Consider the following 22,038-nt stretch of genomic DNA (forward strand, 5'->3'; position numbering starts at 1 on the left):
GAGATAAGGAGAGTGGGGCAAAGGGCCGCAATCTAGATAAGCCTGGGGAATCATGCAATTAATATTCTCCCTGTTTAGGCTCTGAGAAAAGCTTATCATAAACTTTATAAAATATTATAAAAGCTATCAAAATTGGTAGACATTTCTTCTCCTCCTCCTGCTTTTACTTAAGGAATAGCATTTTAAACAGCAGGTAGAATTTTAGAGTTGTATTCTTTCCAGGATGTAGGAAATACCGATTTTTATGGTTTGAAGACTTCTTGGGTAAGCATTAGCTTAACAAACGCCAATTTGTCAGATCTCTGAATCTGCAGCAGAGATATCACACACCAGAATATTTCCCTACTTAAGGGTCCAACACTGGTTGGGCCAGTGAATGCCATGGATGTCCTTGGTCACTATGGACCCGTGGCTTCCTTTGAGGCTGTACTGCTGTTTCACAAGGTCTCTGACCCTGTGGCCAAGGGAAGCTCTGGAGGTCACCAGGACCAACAGAGGGGTCAGGGCCTAGAGAACTTCCAGAGAATTCCTCGGCAGGCAGGATAATAGAGTTATTAATAGCACTGACTGCAAAGACAAAAAGACACATGTTCAACTATCCTATCCATGGTTCACTTCTGAGTCATGTATTAGACCAGTGATGGAACCTTTCTATACTTTCTTCTACTTCCTCATTTATATTGGAATTATAATAATATTTGTCGGGTTGCTGGAAGGACTAAAATAGATGATGTATTCATGGTATAAAGCAGTGTGCCCAGCAAGAAGATTTGGTAAATCAAAGCTTTGGTTATTATCCCAGCAGGAGTATGATGAAATCTGCACCCCAGGCCAGATTTCGAGAGAATTCTAAGACGCCTATGGTAGTTGCAGGCCAAGGTATAGGACAATGACACTGGCTGCATTTACTGAAGGCTGCATTTATCGAACACCGTCTGTGTGCAGGGCAGCCCTCCAGGAGCAGAGTTTAGTTTGTTAACCCATAGGTGGGTGAGGAATCTTCACACAGCTTCGGCAAAAGCATCTGGCCCCGGCTCTGGGCCTCCTGAGGGTCTCCTGGTCTACGTCTATAGCTGCGAGCAGGACTGGGACACCTCAGGGTGAGAGGCATTTCTCACTGTTAGTCTGTGTGCAAGTTTTAGGCCCTTGGTCATGTGTGCGTGACCCAGGTAGTTACCCCCAGAAGCACCCCAGGGACGGCGGTCCTGAGGCAGCCTGAGATGCTGGGGCTTCGGGCGGGGCTGGCTGCCCTGGGAACCCCCGGCTTAGCTGTACAGCACTGAGCCAGCCCCTTACCATTTCCAGGGCTGAGATTCTTCAGCTGTCGGGGAATGTCATGGTAGTATTTGACATATAGTAAGTTTTCCCTAAATGGAAGTGACTTTCATGCTTGAAAGGTGAGTTCTTACTTGGCAGGGTCAAAAGAAGAACACAGAAGTCAGGAAGTGATTTCGCTAACTGATGCTGAAGGGAGTGCGTGAGCCCGTGCACCACTAACAAACCCTCCCTCCGGTGGCTGAGGCGAAGGTGCAGGGCTCCTACTGTTTGCGCAGGCATCGTTCAGACCGCCTAGTCTCATCTCCCCGACAGGGCTGCCTGTGCTCCTGGAGCACTGGGTGCACATGACCTGTTAGAATCCCTGTACAACTTGCTGAAAGGCCCCGGACCTGCCAATGGTTTCTAACGACTTGTTGGACCCTGTACGATGTCCCTTGAGGACACCTGTGTCACATGCTCCAATTCTGAGTTTCTCAAAATCTGCTTTTGGGAAATGAGATTTCTTCCTTGGAGCATTTTGTTACTTACTTCACTCGGAGAGTTTCGATTCAAATCACAGTCTGTCCAGCTGCTACAGAAGGCTGAGGGTTTATAATTCTCAGATGTTACACCGGTGGTTCTGGCTTGTTCTGTTGGAATATGCTTCCTGACTGTTTTTTGAACTGCATTGGCCTCAACCATCTCATTCACAGCAAGTTCCTTAATCAGAAAAACAAAAAACAAAAAACAAAAAAAACTGACCTGGGTGACGAGATATTGTAAAATCTGGTGCTCTCTCAAAAGCGCCTCTTCTCTTTGACTTCCTCCTCTTCCGGACACCAAGGATCCCTCCCCCCTCCCCTTGCTTCTGGCTTCCCAGGATTCTCTGCGGTGACCCTTGGTTCACACCAAGCCCAGATCCTTTGCTGACCCCTCCTCCCCAGTCAGGGCTTATTTATTCTACCTCCTGTCTCTGCTCTCTGCTAGGGAAACGGTAAATTAATCCATGACAGGGGTGCATGTCGGCTAATTAAAAGAGTTCTGGGCTTAGGATCAGGGGAACTTTCATCTTCATCATGGTTTCGTCACTTACTAATTGTGTGTCCTTGGGCAAGCTGATCCACCTCTCTGGGTATTAGTTTATTTAACTACAAAATGGGGTATATGATGCCAATATTACAGGGAAATTATGAGGATTAAAGAGACAACATGAATGAAAAAAAACCTAACAGTAAATGTTAGGTAAATTTAAAGCTAACAATGAATTAACACTATCCTTCTCAAGTATTAGAATTTTAACATGTTTTGCTTTATATATTTTCTCGGAATCTTTAAAGGAATGTCCATTTTAGTAATGCACTTAAGTAGATACAAAGTAGAAATTCAGAACACCCCAGAGGAGTGGCCACCCATGCGTATTACCACTGGTAGGAGAGGAACTTGCAGATGTAATGTAGGAAATAACCACATGGTGAGAAAGAATGTGGAAACCCACCTCCCAAGAGGTACACTGGTAGTTTCCAGCAGGAAGAGACACCCACCAGGAAATAAACCAGTGATCCTCAATGTGTTAACAATGTAGCAATGGCAAGGATGCAGAATGACCCAGACACACAGGCGGATCTTTGCTCCAACACTCCTTTCCTGCTCCCCATAAACCCCACCCACTCCTTCGTGCACTCTGAGGTTCTTAAAATTTTTAGAGCTACGTTCACACTCACTGGCAAAGGTATGCCATTTACAAATACAACTGCCTTCTTCGGAGAGTGAATTCTATTAAATAAAATTTCTTTTGTCTGCCGGGCACCTGAGAGTAAATTTGGGTAGAGGAGCTGTGGCACATGGACTGCTTTTTATAAGTGAGGCAGTAGAATTTGGATGTAAAAGGAAGGAAGTAGGAGCAGAGAAGGGAGAAGCAGGATCAAATGAGACACTGGGGTCTTCCTGGCTGAAGCGCCAAGAGAGAAGTGCTGGGAAGTGGGGTGGCGAAAAGACCTGAGCTAATAGGAAGTTCAATATAGATCAGTAAGTTGTTTGCTGTGCCATGTGAGAGATGATACTTTGCCAAGATCCTGAATGGATTCTTGTGGAAATCAATGAGGAAATGAGTTTCATGTTTGGATCAGAGCAGGGCAGAGCAAAGGAGGCACAGGTAATAACAACTCCAGAAGCTGAGGGACTAGGAATTTACATGCTCAGGGATTCACAGGTATCTTGGTGAGGGCTTTGGACTCTCATATATCAATCATAGATTGATTCTCATATGCTTTAGACTCCTGTATGCTATAGACTGGGAGGAAGGTAGACTTAAACTACTTTTACTTAGATCTCCAATGTGTAAACTTGAGTTTGAATGCACATATGGAACAAAATAAAATAAACATAGCTGAAATAAGCTTGAAGCTCATTCATTCATTCTTTTATTCGTTTTTAAAAAAGAAGATAAAAGAAGTCCAGGGTAGGCAGTTTAAGGCTGTTATTGTTGTCCCATGGTGTCTTCAGGTGCCAAAGCTTTTTATTTTCTGTCCTACTACCCTATAACTAGTAGGACAGAAAATTTTAGACCTTAGATGGCTAAAATAGCTGCTAGAGCTCCAGCCATCATGTCTATCTTCCAAGCCAGCAGTAGAAGAAAGCAGAAGACGGCTAGTGAAATTCACACCTTTCCTTATAAAGAGCTTCTTCCCCAAAATCTCCCAACACTTCTGCATACATCTCAGTGGCCACACCTGGCTACAAGGGATGCTGGGAAATAGAGTCATATGACCACTCCTAACTAAGGAAAGCTGCCATCACTTATTCTGATGGCAATATGCTCTGCTAAAAATCAGCGTTCTAGACAGAAGGAGAAATAGAATATTGGGAGGCAACTGTCTACCATGTATATTATACATAAATACATGTGAATATTTTTCTTTCTGAATTGAATATGTAAGATTACCTTGCATTATGAGTTTTTGGAAGGTGGAATGAGGCACACTGGCCTGTCCTATTCTTCCCAGTGGGGTTTTCTTTGAATCATGGGCAGCAGATGCTCCCTAAAGACACTTTTCTCTCCAACTCTTGTCCTGGACAGCTCATGGAAACACAAATTGGCAAAAACCAATATCACAGCTGAGACTGAAATGAGACAGGCTAACCTGTGATCAGGGGACTATCGTGAATAAGACAAGGTCCTGACTTACTGGGGAGTTTGCCACTATATTAAAAAATATGGATTAGTTAAATCTCTTCTGGGGATATTTTCATGGAGGAAGCCTAAGTAAAATGCACTAAGCTTCAAACTAACTGTGAACAAAAGGCTAAAAAGCAGCTTCAAGGTGTGCGTGGAAGGTACGGGACATTGCAGTTGCAGAAGACTAGAGCAGTCATGGTCAAATGGTCTGAGAGGTGAAGTGGCTAAACATAAGGTCACCTTAAGAACTTGCCTTGAGCTGAGTGAACACTATTTTACTGCACGAGCCCCAGATGAACAGGGTGAGCTCAGAGCAGTATATTACAGGCTTCTTTGGAGTTCTTCATTTGGTCAAAGCTCTCTCCCCGATATTCCCAGCCATTGTGTTAAGAGTTAGTGGACAGGGCTTCCCTGGTGGCGCAGTGGTTGAGAATCTGCCTGCCAATGCAGGGGATACGGGTTCGAGCCCTGGTCTGGGAGGATCCCACATGCCGCAGAGCAGCTAGGCCCGTGAGCCACAATTACTGAGCCTGCGCGTCTGGAGCCTGTGCTCCGCAACAAGAGAGGCCGCGATAATGAGAGGCCCGCGCACCACGATGAAGAGTGGCCCCTGCTTGCCGCAACTAGAGAAAGCCCTAGCACAGAAACGAAGACCCAACACAGCCATACATAAATAAATAAATAAATAAATAAATACATAAACCTAAAGTTTAAAAAAAAAAAAAAAGGGTTAGTGGACAGACAGTAAGGGGAGAGGAGAGAAGATCATGCAATTGCTTTACACGGTGCCTGGCACAGAGCAAGTGCTTAAAATGTTGTATGCAAATCCACATCCAAACTCCTGCCAAGTGCTTCCAATGGGAGGGTGATGGAAGGGAAGAGAGGGTGGGGATGAATATACTTTTATAGGTTTTGGAAAATAAATAACCAGAATAAATATTATGGGCTTTAAAGAAAAAGAAAGATACAGGGAGTACAATTAAAGCTACAATTAGAGTTGAAGAAAAATAGCAATCTTAGTCAAAAACACAATAGATCATATTACCCTGATGCTTACAACCCATCAAAGCTCCCTATGGCCCACCAAATAAAGAGTGAATTCCTTGGAAGGGCCCACAAGGCTTCTCATCGTCTGGAGACTTCATCCCTCCAGCCACATTTCTAATCACTTTCCCATGTGCCCTATGTTCTGGTGGCACCAAATTACCAGTGATGTCCCCAGACATGCCCAGCTGTTCATGCCTCAGTGTCTTTGCATGAGCTGTCATTCTGCCTGAAATATCCTTCTCCTGATAAGAGTATTTGTCTCCAGGACAACTTCTTTTTGTTCAAGTTCTCCTCTTCTCAAAAGCCTTCTGTGTCCCTTGCCAAGCACAAGTGTTTGCTCCATCCTCAGTGCTCCCAGGACACTTCAGGCAAGCCTCCACTGGCCCTTGCCTCTGTGGCATGACCATTAGTGTGGGCACCTGATTCCCCCCCACCCCCACATTGGGCTGACGACATCAGCATCCAAGTTATTTAGCTCCATCACCGTAGAATATGCACCTGACTCATGGCAGGTGTTCAATAAATGATCATGGGGGAAAGAAAGGAGCAAGCAAAAGGCAAAAAATTTTAAGATATTATAAAAATTTTATGAAAAATTTAAAGATATATTATGGCAGTACAGTGAAACAGATGAAGATATTTTTAAAAATGCTCTCAGGACTATTATGCAAAAGGAAAAGCATTAAAGACAGTAAATTTGGGGTTTAGTACTAAACCTTAGTGCAAATGCTGTGGAATCAGATAAGCAAAGAATGCAATAAGGGCCAAGCATCCAAGTTAGAATTTGAGATGCAGTCCCACAACTGTGTAGAGAGAAAACAAGAAGTGAGAGTGTTATGTTGTCAGGAGGTGAAGTCTAGAGTCAGGCAATTTCCTCCAGTTTGTCATGGTTTTTGTAATAAGATGGCAAAGTTGATTTCTCTGCAGACTGCAGACCTGCCCAGTGTGCTCTGACCAAGAGTCACCCTTCTTCAGACCCTCATCCCTCTATCTTCTCCTGGGACTAGACTCTTGAAGGCCATTAATTAGACCATTTGCTACCCTGGTTTTCCCTGCTTTGCTGGAATACATTTTAGGAGTGGTTTAGCCTCTCTGGAGATACCACCTCCTCACTGCTCTGTAGCAGCAATGCATCTACCTTCCCAGTATACAAGCCAAAAAGAATGGGACCATCTAACTGGGTGTTTCCTGTTAACATGGCTCCTTTGAAGGCATCTCCCTGCAAACTGACCAATGAAGGTAAAGCACCCAGCCGGTGCCTCTTTTTAAAAGCTCCGGTGAGACATCTCTCCCAGGATGTTAGCACACCTTATGGTTGCAGGCCATGAGATAAGAAATCCACTTAGTTTTTGATTCAGAAACTTCCCTTCTGCTCTTTGATGTGAGAAAGTGCTCAGACTTTAAAACAGACCTGTGGGTTTAGAAGGCCAGCCTGACTCAAGATACCCATGTGGAAATGATCTGTGCCACGCTTAAACCAGCTATACCAAAGACAATCCAACTAACACACAGCACGATGAAGGACATCCCTGAATTCCACCATGCAGGGAAATAGTTCATTCTCAACCAGCAACAGCAGAAGCTTTCATCCTGCCCATTGTTAGCTCTGAAACTTAGATCTTTAATTTCTATGGAGTCAGAGGTCCTAAATTACATGATTATGAATGCAAAGAATCAGGTAGTGGCCCTTTCTCCCCATTTTATTTCATATGTAAATTTTAATAAAAAATAAGGAAATACTGCTTTGATGAAAGACGAAATTTTTCAATGAACAGCTTTCAGGCATTCAGAATGAAAACAATTATAATAAAATATGAAACTTTTTGATTTAATGCCAATATGTGGCTTTTAATAAAACGAAATAAATTTATTAGTGGTAAAAGAAATTTAAAAGTCAGCCTAGGAGACCTTCAAGATGGCGGAGGAGTAAGACTTGGAGAGCACCTTCCTCCCCACAAATACATCAGAAATACATCTACATGTGGAACAACTCCTACAGAACACCTACTGAATGCTGGCAGAAGACCTCAGACTTCCCAAAAGGCAAGAAATTCCCCACGTACCTGGGTAGGGCAAAAGAAAAAAGGAAAAACGAGACAAAAGAATAGGGATGGGATTTGCACCTCTGGGAGGGAGCTGTGAAGGAGGAAAAGTTTCCACACACTAGGAAGCCCCCTCACTGGCAGAGATGGGGGGTGGTGGAGGGGGGAAGCTACAGAGCCACAGAGGAGAGCTCAGCAACAGTGGTGCAGAGAGCAAAGCGGAGAGATTCCTGCACAGAAGATGGGTGCCGACCAGCACTCACCAGCCCGAGAGGCTTGTCTGCTCACCCGCCGGGGCGGGTGGGGGCTGGGAACTGAGGCTCGGGCTTCAGAGGTCAGACTCCAGGGAGAGTACTGGGGTTGGCGGTGCGAACACAGCCTGAAGGGGGCTAGTGCGCCACAGCTAGCCGAGAGGGGTCCGGGAAAAAATCTGTACCTGCCTAAGAGGCAAGAGACCATTGTTTCGGGGTGCGCGAGAAGAGGGGATTCAGAGCACCACCTAAACAAGCTCCAGAGACGAGTGCGAGCCGCGGCTATCAGCGTGGACCCCAGAAACGGGCGTGAGACGCTAAGGCTGCTGCTGCAGCCACCAAGAAGCCTGTGTGCAAGCACAGGTCACTCTCCACAGCTCCCCTCCCGAGAGCCTGTGCAGCCCGCCACTGCCAGGGTCCCGTGATCCAGGGGCAACTTCCCTGGGAGAACGCAAGGCGCGCCTCAGGCTGCTGCAATGTCACACTGGCCTCTGCCGCCGCAGGCTCACCCCTCATTCCATACCCCTCCCTCCCCCGGCCCGAGTGAGCCAGAGCCCCCTAATCAGCTGCTCCTTTAACCCTGTCCTGTCTGAGCGAAGAACAGATGCCCTCAGGTGACCTACTCGTAGAGGAGGGGCCAAATCCAAAGCTGAAACCTGGGAGCTGTGCGAACAAAGAAGAGAAAGGGAAATTTCTCCCAGTAGCCTCAGGAGCAGCGGATTAAATCTCCACAATCAACTTTATGTACCCTGCATCTCTGGAATACCTGAATAGACAACGAATCATCTCAAAATTGAGGCACTGGAGTTTGGGAGCAACTGTAAACTTGGAGTTTGCTTTCTGCATCTCTAATTTGTTTCTGGTTTTATGTTTATCTTAGTTTAGCATTTAGAGCTTATTATCATTGGTAGATTTGTTTATTGATTTGGTTACTCTCTTCCTTTTTTATATATATATAGATATATATTTTTTTTCCTTTTTCTCTTTTTGTGAGTGTGTATGTGTATGCTTCTTTGTGTGATTTTGTCTGTACAGCTTTGTTTTTAGCATTTGTCCTAGAGTTTTGTCTCTCCTTTTTTTTTTTTTTTTAGTATACTTTTTAGAACTTATCATAGGTGGATTTGTTTATTGGTTTGGTTGCTTTCTTCTTCCCTTCTTTCATTTTTTCATGACTTTAAAATTTTTTATTCTTAATAATTTTTTTTAATTTTAATAACTTTATTTTATTTTATAATTTTTTTCTTCTTTTTTTCTCTCCCTTTTCTTCTGAGCCGTGTGGCTGACAGGGTCTTGGTGCTCTGGCTGGGCATCAGGTCTGTGCCTCTGAGGTGGGAGAGCTGAGATCAGGACATTGGCCCACCAGAACTTCCCAGCTCCATGTAATATCAAATGGTGAAAGTTCTCCCAGAGATCTCCATCTCAATGCTACGACCCAGCTCCACTCAACGACCAGCAAGCTACAGTGCTGGACACCCCATGCCAAACAACTAGCAAGACAGGAACACAACCCCACCCATTACCAGAGAGGCTGCCTAAAATCATATTAAGTTTACAGACACCCCAAAATACACCACCAGATACGGCTCTGCCCACCAGAAAGACAAGATCCAGTCCCACCCATCAAATACAGGCACCAGTCCCCTCCACCAGGAAACCTACACAAGCACTGAACCAACCTCACCCACTGAGGGCAGACACCAAAAACAACAGGAACTATGAACCTGGAGCCTGCGAAAAGGAGACCCCAAACAGAGTAAGTTAAGCAAAATGAGAAGACAGAGAAACACACAGCAGATGAAGGAGCAAGGTAAAAACCCACCAGACCAAACAAATGAAGAGGAAATAGGCAGTCTACTTGAAAAAGAATTCAGAGTAATGATAGTAAAGATGATCCAAAATCTTGGAAATAGAATGGAGAAAATACAAGAAATGTTTAACAAGGACCTAGAAGAACTAAAGAGTAAACAAAAAATGAGGAACAACACAATAAATGAAATTAAAAATTCTCTAGAAGAATTCAATAGCACAATAACTGAGGCAGAAGAACAGATAAGTGACAATAAAAGAAGAAGATAAAAGAGTGGAAATAACTACCGCAGAGCAGAATAAAGAAAAAAGAACGAAGAGAATTGAGGACAGTCTCAGAGACCTCTGGGACAACATCAAACACACCAACATTCAAATTATAGGGGTCCCAAAAAAGAAGAGAAAAAGAAAGGGACTGAGAAAATATTTGAAGAGATTATAGTTGAAAGCTTCCCTACTATAGGAAAGGAAATACTCCATCAAGTCCAGGAAGCACAGAGTCCCATACAGGATAAATCCAAGGAGAAACACGCCAAGACACATATTAATCAAACTATCAAAAATTAAATACACAGAAAAAATATTAAACACAGCAAGGGAAAAGCAACAAATAACATACAAGGGAATCGCCATAAGGTTAACAGCTGATCTTTCAGCAGAAACTCTGAAAGACCGAAGGGAGTGACAGGACATATTTACATTGATGAAAGGGAAAAACCTACAACCAAGATTACTCTACCCAGCAAGGATCTCATTCGGATTCGATGGAGAAATTAAAGCCTTTATAGATAAGCAAAAGCTAAGAGAATTCAGCACCACCAAACCAGTTTTACAACAAATGCTAAAGGAACTTCTCAAGGCAGGAAACACAAGAGAAGGAAAGACCTACAATAACAAACCCAAAACAATTAAGAAAATGGTAATAGGAACATATATATTGATAACTACCTTAAATTTAAATGGATTAAATGCTCCAACCAAAAGATAGAGACTGGCTGAATGGATACAAAAACAAGACCTGTATATATGCTATCTATAAGAGACCCACTTCAGACCTAGGGACACATACAGACTGAAAGTGAGGGGTTGGAAAAAGATATTCCATGCAAATGGAAATCAAAAGAAAGCTGGAGTAGCAATCTCATATCAGACAAAATAGACTTTAAAATAAAGACTATTACAAGAGACAAAGAAGGACACTACATAGTGATCAAGGGATCAATCCAAGAAGAAGATATAACAATTGTAAATATTTATGCAGCCAACATAGCAGCACCTCAATACATAAGGCAAATGCTGACAGCCATAAAAGGGGAAATCAACAGTAACACAATCATAGTAGGGGACTTTAACACCCTCCTTTCACCAATGGACAGATCACCCAAAGTGAAAATAAATAAGGAAACACAAGCTTTAAATGATACATTAAACAAGATGGACTTAATTGATATTTATAGGACATTCCATCCAAAAACAACAGAATACACTTTTTTCTCAAGTGCTCATGGAACATTTTCCAGGACAGATCACATCTTGGGTCACAAATCAAACCTCAGTAAATTTAAGAAAATTGAAATCATATCAAGTATATTTTCTGACCACAACGCTATGAGACTAGATATCAATTACAGAAAAGATCTGTAAAAAATACAAACACATGGAGGCTAAACAATACACTACTAAATAACCAAGAGATCACTGAAGAAATCAAACAGGAAATCAAAAAAATACCTAGAAACAAAAGACAAGGAAAACACGATGACCCAAAACCTTTGGGATGCAGCAAAAGCAGTTCTAAGAGGGAAGTTTATAGCAATACAATCCTACCTCAAGAAACAAGAAACATCTCAAAAATAACCTAACTTTATGCCTAAGCAATTAGAGAAAGAAGAACAAAAAACCCCAAAGTTAGTAGAAGTAAAGAAATCATAAATATCAGATCAGAAATAAAGGAAAGAGAAATGGAGGGAACAATAGCAAAGATCAATAAAATTAAAAGCTGGTTCTTTGAGAAGATACACAAAATTGATAAACCATTAGCCAGACTCATCAAGAAAAAAAGGGAGAAGACTCAAATCAATAGAATTAGAAATGAAAAAGGAGAAGTAAAAACTGACACTGAAGAAATACAAAGAATCATGAGAGATTACTGCAAGCAATTATATGCCAATAAAATGGACAACCTGGAAGAAATGGACAAATTTTTAGAAAGGCACAGTCTTCCGAGACTGAATCAGGAAGAAATAGAAAATATAAACAGACCGATCACAAGCACTGATATTGAAACTGTGCTTAAAAGTCTTCCAGCAAACAAAAGCCCAGGACCAGATGGCTTCACAGGCGAATCTTATCAAACATTTACAGAAGAGCTAACACCTATCCTCAAACCCTTCCAAAATATAGCAGAGGGAGGAACACTCCCCAACTCATTCTATGAGAGCACCATCACCCTGATACCAAAACCAGACAAAGATGTCACAAAGAAAGAAAACTACAGGCCAATATCACTGATGAACATAGATGCAAAAATCCTCAACAAAATACTAGCAAGCAGAATCCAACAGCACATTAATAGGATCATACACTATGATCAAGTCGGGTTTATCCCAGGAATGCAAGGATTCTTCAATATATGCAAATCAATCAACGTGATACACCATATTAACCAGTTGAAGGAGAAAAATCATATGATCATCTCAATAGAGGCAGAAAAAGCTTTTGACAAAATTCAACACCCATTTATGATAAAAAAACTCTCCAGAAAGTAGGCATAGAGGGAACTTACCTCAACATAATAAAGGCCATATATGACAAACCCACATCCAACATCATTCTCAATGGTGAAAAACTGAAACCATTTCCTCTAAGATCAGGAATGAGACAAGGTTGCCCACTCTCACCACTATTATTCAGCATAGTTTTGGAAGTTTTAGCCACAGCAATCAGAGAAGAAAAAGAAATAAAAGGAATCCAACTCAAAAAAGAAGAAGTAAAGCTGTCACTGTTTGCAGATGACATGATACTATACATAGAGAATCCTAAAGATGCTACCAGAGAACTACTAGAGGTAATCAAGGAATTTGGTAAAGTAGCAGGATACAAAATTAATGCACAGAAATCTCTTGCATTCTTATACACTAGTGATGAAAACTCTGAAAGAGAAATTAAGGAAACACTCCCATTTACCACTGCAACAAAAAGAATAAAATACCTAGGAATAAACCTATGTAGGGAGGTAAAAAACCTGTATGCAGAAAACTATAAGACACTGATGAAAGAAACTAAAGTTGATACAAACAGATGGACAGATATACCATGTTCTTGTACTGGAAGAATCAACTTTGTGAAAATGACTATACTACCCAGAGCAATCTACAGATTCATTGCAATCCCTATCAAACTACCAATGGCATTTTTCACAGAACTAGAACAAAAATTTCACAATCTGTATGGAAACACAAAAGACCCCGAATAGCCAAAGCAATCTTGAGAAAGAAAAATGGAGCTGGAGGAATCAGGCTCCCAGACTTCAGACTATACTACAAAGCTACAGTAATCAAGACAGTATGGTACTGGCACAAAAACAGAAATATAGATCAATAGAACAGCATAGAAAGCCCAGAGATAAACACACACACATATGGTCAACTAATCTATGACAAAGGAGGCAAGGTTATACAATGGAGAAAAGACAGCCTCTTCAATAGAGGTGTTGGACAAACTGGACAGCTACATGTAAAAGAATGAAATTAGAACACTCCCTAACACCATACACAAAAATAAACTCAAAATGGATTAGACACCTAAATGTAAGACCAGACACTCTAAAACTCTTAGAGGAAAACATAGGAAGAACACTCTTTGACATAAATCACAGCAAGATCTTTTTTGATCCACCTCCTAGAGTAATGGAAATAAAAACAAAAATAAACAAATGGAACCTAATGAAACTTAAAAGCTTTTGCATAGCAAAGGAAACTACAAACAAGACGAAAAGACAACCCTCAGAATGAGAGAAAATATTTTCAAACGAATCAACGGACAAAGGATTAATCTCCCAAATACATAAACAGCTCATGCAGCTCAATATTAAAAAAACAAACAACCCAATCCAAGAATGGGCAGAAGACCTAAATAGACATTTCTCCAAAGAAGATATACCAATTGCCAAGAAACACATGAAAGGATGCTCAACATCACTAATCATTAGAGAAATGCAAATCAAAACTACAATGAGGTATCACCACACACCAGTCAGAATGGCCATCATCAAAAAGTCTACAAACATAAATGCTGGAGAGGGTGTGGAGAAAAGGTAACCGTCTTGCACTGTTGGTTGGAATGTAAATTGATATAGCCACTATGCAGAACAGCATGGAGGTTCCTTAAAAAACTAAAAATAGAACTACCATAACACCCAGCAATCCCACTACAGGACATATACCCTGAGAAAACCATAATTCAAAAAGAGTCATGTAGCACAATGTTCACTGTACCTCTATTTACAATAGCCAGAACATGGAAGCAACCTAAGTGTCCATTGACAGATGAATGAATAAAGAAGATGTGGCACATGTATACAATGGAATATTACTCAGCCATAAAAAGAAACAAAATTGTTATTTGTAGTGAGGTGGATGGACCTAGAGACTGTCATTCAGAGTGAAGTAAGTCAGAAAGAGAAAAATAAATACTGTATGCTAGCACATATATATGGAATGTAAAACAAAACAAAACCAAAAAATGGTTCTGAAGAACCTAGGTGCAGGACAGGAATAAAGATGCAGACATAGAGAATGGACTTGAGGACACGGGGAATGGTAAGGGGAAGCTCAGACGAATAGAGAGAGTGGCATGGACATATATACACTACCAAACGTAAAATAGATAGCTAGTGGGAAGCAGCCACATAGCACAGGGAGATCAGCTCGGTGGTTTGTGACCACCAGAGGTGTGGGATAGGGAGGGTGGGAGGAAGATGCAAGAGGGAGGAGATATTGGGATATATGTATATGTATAGCTGATTCATTTCGTTATAAAGCAGAAACTAACACACCATTGTAAAGCAATTATACTCCAATGAAGATGTTAAAAAAAAAAATCAGCCTAATATAATTGGACTCACAGTATTCATAGAGTTCTAGAAAACTCTTTATTGATTCTTTAATTCAATGCATATTTCTTGATCACCTATTATTGACCTTCTTATGGCCAGGCAAGGTTGTAGCCATCAAGTTAAGAAAACTAACAAAGATTCCCACCCTCTCTGAGTTTACATTCTGTGGACTCGAAGTGCCACCTGACATTTCAGTTTATTTAAATATAGTTAAATCACTTTTGCTTTTTGTCATTATTCAATCACATGATAGAACAGGCAGCTGTATGGAAAGCCCCTCCTTGGGAAACTCACGAACCTAACAGTTCCACGGGGCAGGAAGCTGGCATTCTTTGTATTACTCTGTCCTTGAGCGGGTGCTGAGGCAGAGCTCTAGAGTTTGCATAGATCAGTTCCTATGTTGACTTATAAGTACATTTCATAGATAAAATGAAACTACTTCTTGTATGAGTAATTAATGACATGAGGCCTTTTCTCTATTCCTTATTGATCACCTGATATAAAATATCTTCTATTTTATAGACTCACCGATCCTTTTGGGAATCTGATGAAAGCTATGGATCCGCTTCCTGGGAAAAAAGCACATATACAAACACACTAATTTGTACTTGTGAATTTTAAAACATCATGGATCCTTGAAACCCATTTATTTATTTTCTGGGGGTTCATGGATCCTAGGTGAAGAACTCATGGTTTGGAAGCTCTTACTTTTCTCAACTTCTCATTCCGTATTCCACAGATGTGAAATACCCATGAACTGACATTTTCCTCTTTAAACTTATCCCCTTGGATTGAGAAATTGTGTAAAGTTTGGGGCACCCCTATTTCCATATTAGCATCATGACATAAGTTCTTACTGTTGAGCAAGAGCATCAGAGCCAAAATCAGCCCTGCGTCTGGCTGCTGTCATGAGGCAATGCGTGGGAAACCCCAGCCCAAGGGCTGATCTTTCCCCACTCCAGATGCCATATACTGGCTTTCATTTCTTCTTTCCGGTTTGTAACAGTAAAGCCAAAGTTCTTTTGTATATTTACTTTACATATTTGAGCAAGCTCTTTTATTTCAGTTTGTATTCCTCTTTTTGCCTTTCGTAATATCTGCTGAACACCTTATCTTGGCCATTCGGAGAACAGGTACTGGGTTGCCTCCCTTTTCCCTGCCATGAGGCAATACATTCAGAGGATGAAATGGTGACATTAATTTAGAATTGGTTATGAAATTCATTTTTCAGTGTGGTAGCCTGGATAATGGCCCTCCAAAGATGTTCATGTCCTAATCTGGGAATATGTTACCTTACATGGCAAAAGAGATTTTGCAGATGTGATTAAGTTAGAGATCTTGAACTAGGGAGATTACTCTGGACTACCTGAATAGGCCCAACATATTACGAGAGTCCTTATAAGAGAGAGGCCAAAGGGCAAAGTAAGAGTAGGAGATGTGACAATGGAAGCAAAGGTTGGAGTGATGTGAAGAAGGGGTCACAAACCAAGAATGCAAGCAGCCTCTAAAAGCTGGAAAGGCAAGGAAACAGATTCTCCCCAAGAACCTTCACAAGAAATGCAGCTCTGCCAACACTTTCAGTTTAAACTGCAAAACTCAGTTTGGATTTCTGAGCTTCAGAACTGTAAGACAATAAATTTGTGTTATTTTAAGCTACCGTTTGTTGTAATTTGTTACAGCAGCAATAAGGAACTAATACAATCATTGACTATGTCATTCAAAAAGAACAAAGAGGTAAAGTAGAAGCAAGATCAACCTTCCTGAGGAACCCACTTGTGCTCTGTCCCCTAAAACATCTGGACTATAAGGTGCCTGGAGTTTGCCCAAGTGAATGTGGTTGTTTCTCCTCACTGGCTGACTCTAGATGGCTATGCCTTCACAGTTCTTGTGTATGCTTCTCATAGTCTTTTTGTCTCCTCCCTCACTTCTTACAGTGTACATGCTTCCTTGCTCTCATTTGATACCTTCATTCTTTTGTGGGCTGAAAACCAAACAAATTATGATTCACTTTTAAAAAAGAGAAAATAGGCTTTGAATGAGAGCTCAAGGAAATCTATCAAAGGACCACATGATCTTTGTTTTTCTAATTTTATTTTATTTTTATTTTTTGGCTGTGTTGAGTCTCTGTTGCTGTGCACGGGCTTTCTCTAGTTGTGGTGAGCAGGGGCTACTCTTTGCTGCGATGCGTGGGCTTCTCATTGCGGTGGCTTCTCTTGTTGCAGAGCACAGGCTCTAGGCACGCAGGCTTCAGGAGCTGTGTCATGCGGGCTCAGTAGTTATGGCTCATGGGCTCTACAGTGCAGGCTCAGTAGTTGTGGCACACAGGCTTAGTTGCTCTGCAAGATGTGGGATCTTCCCGGACCAGGGCTCGAACCCGTGTCCCCTGCATTGACAGGTGGATTCTTAACCACTGCGCCACCAGGGAAGTCACAGGGACCATATGATCTTTAAAGGTTTTACTGTGGCATCTATTTTGACCTTAAAGCCTCTGTAGTTTGTCATCTATGTTCAGAATAGTTTGATATTCTGGATAAGCATTCCCCAAATAAACAAGGGTTAGCTCTGTATTATTAGATATACATCTCACAAGTAACTTTATATCAATCAATAATTACTATGGTGCCATGTCATACACAGGTGAAGAGAAAGTTAACTGGAAGTCTGCTTACCTTGTGTTGCTTGTGCATCTTGATGCAATCTGAACCTCAGTTTCTCCCTCTGTAAAATGAGCTTCACAGCACTTTCTCTCTCTTCTTCTTTACTTGATTCTTACAACTGCCAGATGAGATATTATATGAAAGTGCTATTATTTTTAGCTGCAAAGTGTGACAGAATAATGCTTGATATCGAAAGTCACAGTGAAAGTTTTATTTCTCTCTACTAGTGTACTAGTGTTTGGATATATCAAGATTTTCTCTAGGTTGTTTGGTAGAAATTCATTCATCCATTCTTTCATCATTCATTTAGTACTAGCTGAGCATGTTTTTATTTTTATTTTTGGTAATCTCTAACTCTTAACTGTCCTGCAGATTTCATATTGATTGAAACCTAGAGAATTTAGCATGTAACTCCTTCCAGGGACCCTTTGCCTAGGGCAGCCAGGCCTTGAGATTTACTGGCCTAGGTAAGTAGAAGAAAATGACACAAGAGGGTTTCAGATCAGACAAAAAGGAGAAGGGGAAGCCTGTCCCTTCTGAGCCAGCAAAGTAGAGGAGAAGGACAGCAGAGATAGGTGACCAAGCAGTCAGACATATATAATACAACTTCTCTCCCTCCAGCCAAACTGAGGGTCCTAGATGTTAGAAAGATTGTGGGGGCAGCCGGGAGCAGAGAGGTTTTCACCCTGCTTGCTGTTTGGGACTGTGAGAGGACCCCATCACAGGAATCTCTCAGGTGCATGAGGTGACTGTGGCAGACTAAAATGTGGGATGCAGCAGGTCTGCAAGGGAGGAGGTCTGAATTAGAATTCCCCAGTTTCTTTCCCACCACCCTGAAATCTCATTTCCTCACACCCAGATGCCATCTTGAAAAGGAGAAGGTAGGGGGATCTGGAAGGTTGAGTGTTTATCCAACAGGCCTGATCACCCCAGAAAGATAATTGAAACTCACAGAGACTGAGATTTTACTCATTGGCACGTTTAAAGTGTGACCTCAATGCACATTATCCACAGGATGAAAGGAAGATTCCATCATTAGAAGAAAATAAGGAAGCTGTATCTCATTCACAACAGCTGGCAGTGTGTGCAATTTCTGACCCCAGTTAACATGGCAATGATAACAAGAATGAAGGGGTTTGTAATGGGGGGACCCAGTCCTTGCCCTTGAATAAGATCAATTAGTTCAGGCTTGTGAGTGACCACAGGCTGAAGGACTAAAGGCCGTGGAAGAATTATGCCAGGAGAGCCAGGGAGCACAGAGCCAAAGGTGGCTAGCTCAGCTCAGGCAGCAGGGGGGCTTCTGTGAGGGGGGCGGTGCAGTTACTGGGGGCAGGGAATGTGCTCACCTCTTACAGGGAGTGAGGCTCTCCGAGGCCATGAAGCTGAGCTACAGAAGCCTGGCACCTTCCTTAGGCTCTTCTGGTTATAAGTTACAGGAATCCGTGGGAACCAGCTTGAGTGAAACCTAAATTTCAGCGGAAGGGTATTACAGAAGCTCATGGATGCCAAGGGCAGAGAAGCCACAGGGCCTTAGGAAGGCATAGGACCAGGAACTATAAGAAATCCAGAACAGTATCCTCGCCGTTTTTCTCTGAGCCTCCCCTTCATTCTTCCCTTTGGCTTTGGGCTATCTTCCCTTCCCATGTTCAGCCCTGAAAACCACCAAGAGCGCCTGAGTTTACATGTTGCAGAGCCAAGTTTCTCTCCAACTCAGTTATAATTCTCCATGAAAGGACTCATTTGCCTTCTCTAGACCCATCAACTCTGGCTGGGAGAGAGGGCGATCAAGTGCAAAACTGCTCCGAAAGCAGTGGGAGGGGAGGGGCCAGGTATGAATAAGGGGGCTAGGCTCCTCTCTCCTTCCTAGTACTCTCGCCACTGAATTCAGCAGATTCTAGAGCGCAGATAGAATGGCCGGGAGGAGGGGAGTGGCAGTGGGCAGAAGAGAGCCCAGTACCCATGGACTTGGGAAAGCAAGAGTCAGCACTCCCCTGGTAAGTCAGGAAACAGAGCAGTAGGGGGTGGCTAAAGGACCACGGGCACATTTTATCTCACTTTTTTATTATATCACCTTGAAGAAATTAAGTGAAACTGTCAGTGAGGAAAACGAAATTAATGGTGGGGAAATAATCCAAAGACAGAAAATTGGTTAAACATTATACTGGGATTTCACAACAGGTTGGGGTACTGGTTTTCTCATGGCTCCTTAATGAGTTTTATGGAAAAACTTGTGGTATAATTTTATTGTGATTTTGATTGCTTTGTTCTCAGGTCAGCCTGAGAAGTTTCTCATGATGCAAAATGATTCATTTTTCTAAGAAGCTTGCATAAATAAAAGTATAAGTACTGGGGTGTCTGAGAATTTGGGGGAAGCAGGTGGAGAAGATAAGTGTGGGGAGAAAGTGAGAGGTGGCCAGAAAGAGGGGCTTTCTCTCTACTCCATCAGAGCCAGAAGTGGAAGTACTCCTGTGTTTGGTTTTTAATTGATTCAATATCAGAGATCCACTCAAAATTCAAGATGAAAAATGTAAAATATTTTGTGTCATTTTATGGATGTTTTAATTTTTCTGCCTTCACATTTCGAGGTATGATTTCACACAGCAAAATGTGCAGATCTTAAATGTGCAGTTCAGTTAGTTTTGACACATGTATATTTGTGTAACTGCTATCATTTAATTTTTAAATGTTTTTTTTTTAATGGTTTTTCTTTATATGACCTAATTTAATGAACGCTAAAATAGCTTTGGCACAATAGTCAAGATTCATAAATCAAATGAATTTTCCTGATGTGGAATTTCATGAGGTTTATTGAAGCAACTGTGTGAATTACCATTTTAATGCCATGCTCCCTACACCAAGCACAAAACCAAGCCTCGCTCATAGAACATGAATAAATGTCTTCTAGATTGAAGTAAATTGTTGGCTTTATTTTTAAAATTAAGTTGCTCAAGTCTTTGCCTTCAGTAATAAATAACATTAAGTTTGGCAATTTTGTTTGAGTTATTTTTTAACCACTTTTTATTATAAAAGTAAATCATTTTTATTGTTCAAAGATGAAAATAATGTAGAAGGGCTTCCCCACCAATTTTCTCACCAGTTCTATTCTAGATATAACCAATATTTATAGTTTAGTACATACTCTCCCTGGTATTTTATGCCTATAAATTTTTTAAATAAAAAAATACTGTCATACATTTTTATAAACTGTTTTCCCTTTACATTTACCAATAAACATTTGTCTCATATCCACAATTATGTGTCCACACTTCTATTTTAAATAATGCATACAGCGTATTGCATGGAATTTACTTTAAAAATACCGTATTGTTGAAACTTTGGATTATTTCCATATATTTTTTATTAAAACCCACACTATGTTATACATCCCCAAAGTGAAAACATTTTCCAATCTATTAATTATTTCCTTAGGATAAAATCATACCAGAGTAATTGCTTAGTCAGTGTTATATACATTTTTTTAAAGACTTTTTCAGGTAGCAAGGTTTCCCATGAGAAATTCTTTGACAGTTGGGCTTCATCAGATGCATAGGATAGGTCTTTATTCTCTCCTCACTACACCACCAAAGACAGAAAATATGTCATTGTTTTAATTTGTATTTCTTTTGTTTCTGTTGAGGTTGGGACTTTTCCCCTTATGTTTATTCTCTCTACATATATTTTTCTTTTGAAAAATGCTTGTTTATGTATTCTTTATCTTTTTGGACTGCTCATGTATTTTCTTACTGATCTGTAAGAGCAGTTTATATATTTTATATATACATATACATATATATATATACACATATATATTATATATATGGAAACCGTTGCACTTTCATATATGTTACAGACACTGTTCCCTGTTTGTCTTTTGCCTTCTGATTGTGTTTGCTGTTGCAGTTCTCGTGAAGCTTCACAGGTCAGGACTGCAGAGCCCCAAGCATGGGGTGCAAAGCAGGAAGGAGGGTCTGAGACAGCTGAGGCTGGAGAGTCAGGCACAGGCCAGCTCGCTTAGGGGCTGGCTGCTCATGCAAAGGACCTCAGAGGTTCTACTGGAGAGGGAGGGATTTAAAAATATCCAGGGAGTGAAGTCTTCAGGTTTTGCTGACTTGATGAGGGATGTGAGAGTGAGGGACGTCTGGCCCAGGCAGTGAGATGGAGAGCGATGCCTTGAACTAGGTGAAGGCCGCCAGGCGGAAGCATGTCCGGGAGGAAGATGATGAGCATTATGTAGAGCTATCGCCTTTGCATTGTCTGCAACACCCAAGTAGAATGCGCCTTCAGAGCCCTCAGCTGAATTCAGTCCCTGGCACGTGGTGAATTGCCCAGGGGGTTGGGTTTACTTGAAATGAATTCATCGTCAGCCTGCATCTAGTAGGGTGTTCTCCTCTTTGGTGCCTTTTGACCTCTGTGCTTGGGGCCAGCCCCTCACAACTAATTTTATAATCTCAGTTCTGCTTCTTTGGAACCCACAGATCCCAAAGAGAATAAAGGTCCCAAGTGACATTCCCTTTACATCTGGCTGAGGGCCAGGACCTTCCTAGGGGCTTTGTTTCTTTTCTTTTTCTACTCTGGGGTTTGTGTGGCTTTCCTGACTAAGGTAAGTGTTTCTATGGTTCTGCATGGATTTCCTGGTAAAATCTAAAAAGTGGCTTTCGCCCCTTTTTAATCTTCAGCAACTTCTTTG

The 22,038-nt window shown here is 41.5% G+C and overlaps 1 protein-coding gene and 1 long non-coding RNA gene across 5 annotated transcripts in view; both read right to left on the reverse strand.

Moving 5' to 3' along the window:
• The window catches only part of AOAH (acyloxyacyl hydrolase), a 178,404-nt gene extending 176,277 nt beyond the window's left edge, over positions 1-2,127 (reverse strand). For 2 of the 4 annotated variants that reach the window (XM_082399519.1, XM_082399518.1), the window contains exon 1: positions 1,807-1,971. In XM_082399519.1, coding sequence (XP_082255645.1) covers positions 1,807-1,959 — 153 coding nt within the window. In that variant the 5' untranslated portion in view covers positions 1,960-1,971. The other 2 variants (XM_082399520.1, XM_082399517.1) reach the window with 2 other exon arrangements.
• Positions 2,128-8,734: 6,607 nt separating this feature from the next.
• On the reverse strand, positions 8,735-21,748 carry LOC309632252. The gene is made up of 2 exons (XR_014246815.1): positions 18,698-21,748; positions 8,735-17,469 (listed from the first exon to the last, which is right to left on the reverse strand). It is a non-coding gene; the product is annotated as an uncharacterized lncRNA (long non-coding RNA).
• Between the last annotated feature and the right edge of the window lie 290 nt (positions 21,749-22,038).

This window comes from Balaenoptera borealis, assembly GCF_965194805.1.
Source record: "Balaenoptera borealis genome assembly, chromosome: 7".
NCBI classification, from domain to species: Eukaryota; Metazoa; Chordata; class Mammalia; order Artiodactyla; family Balaenopteridae; genus Balaenoptera; species Balaenoptera borealis.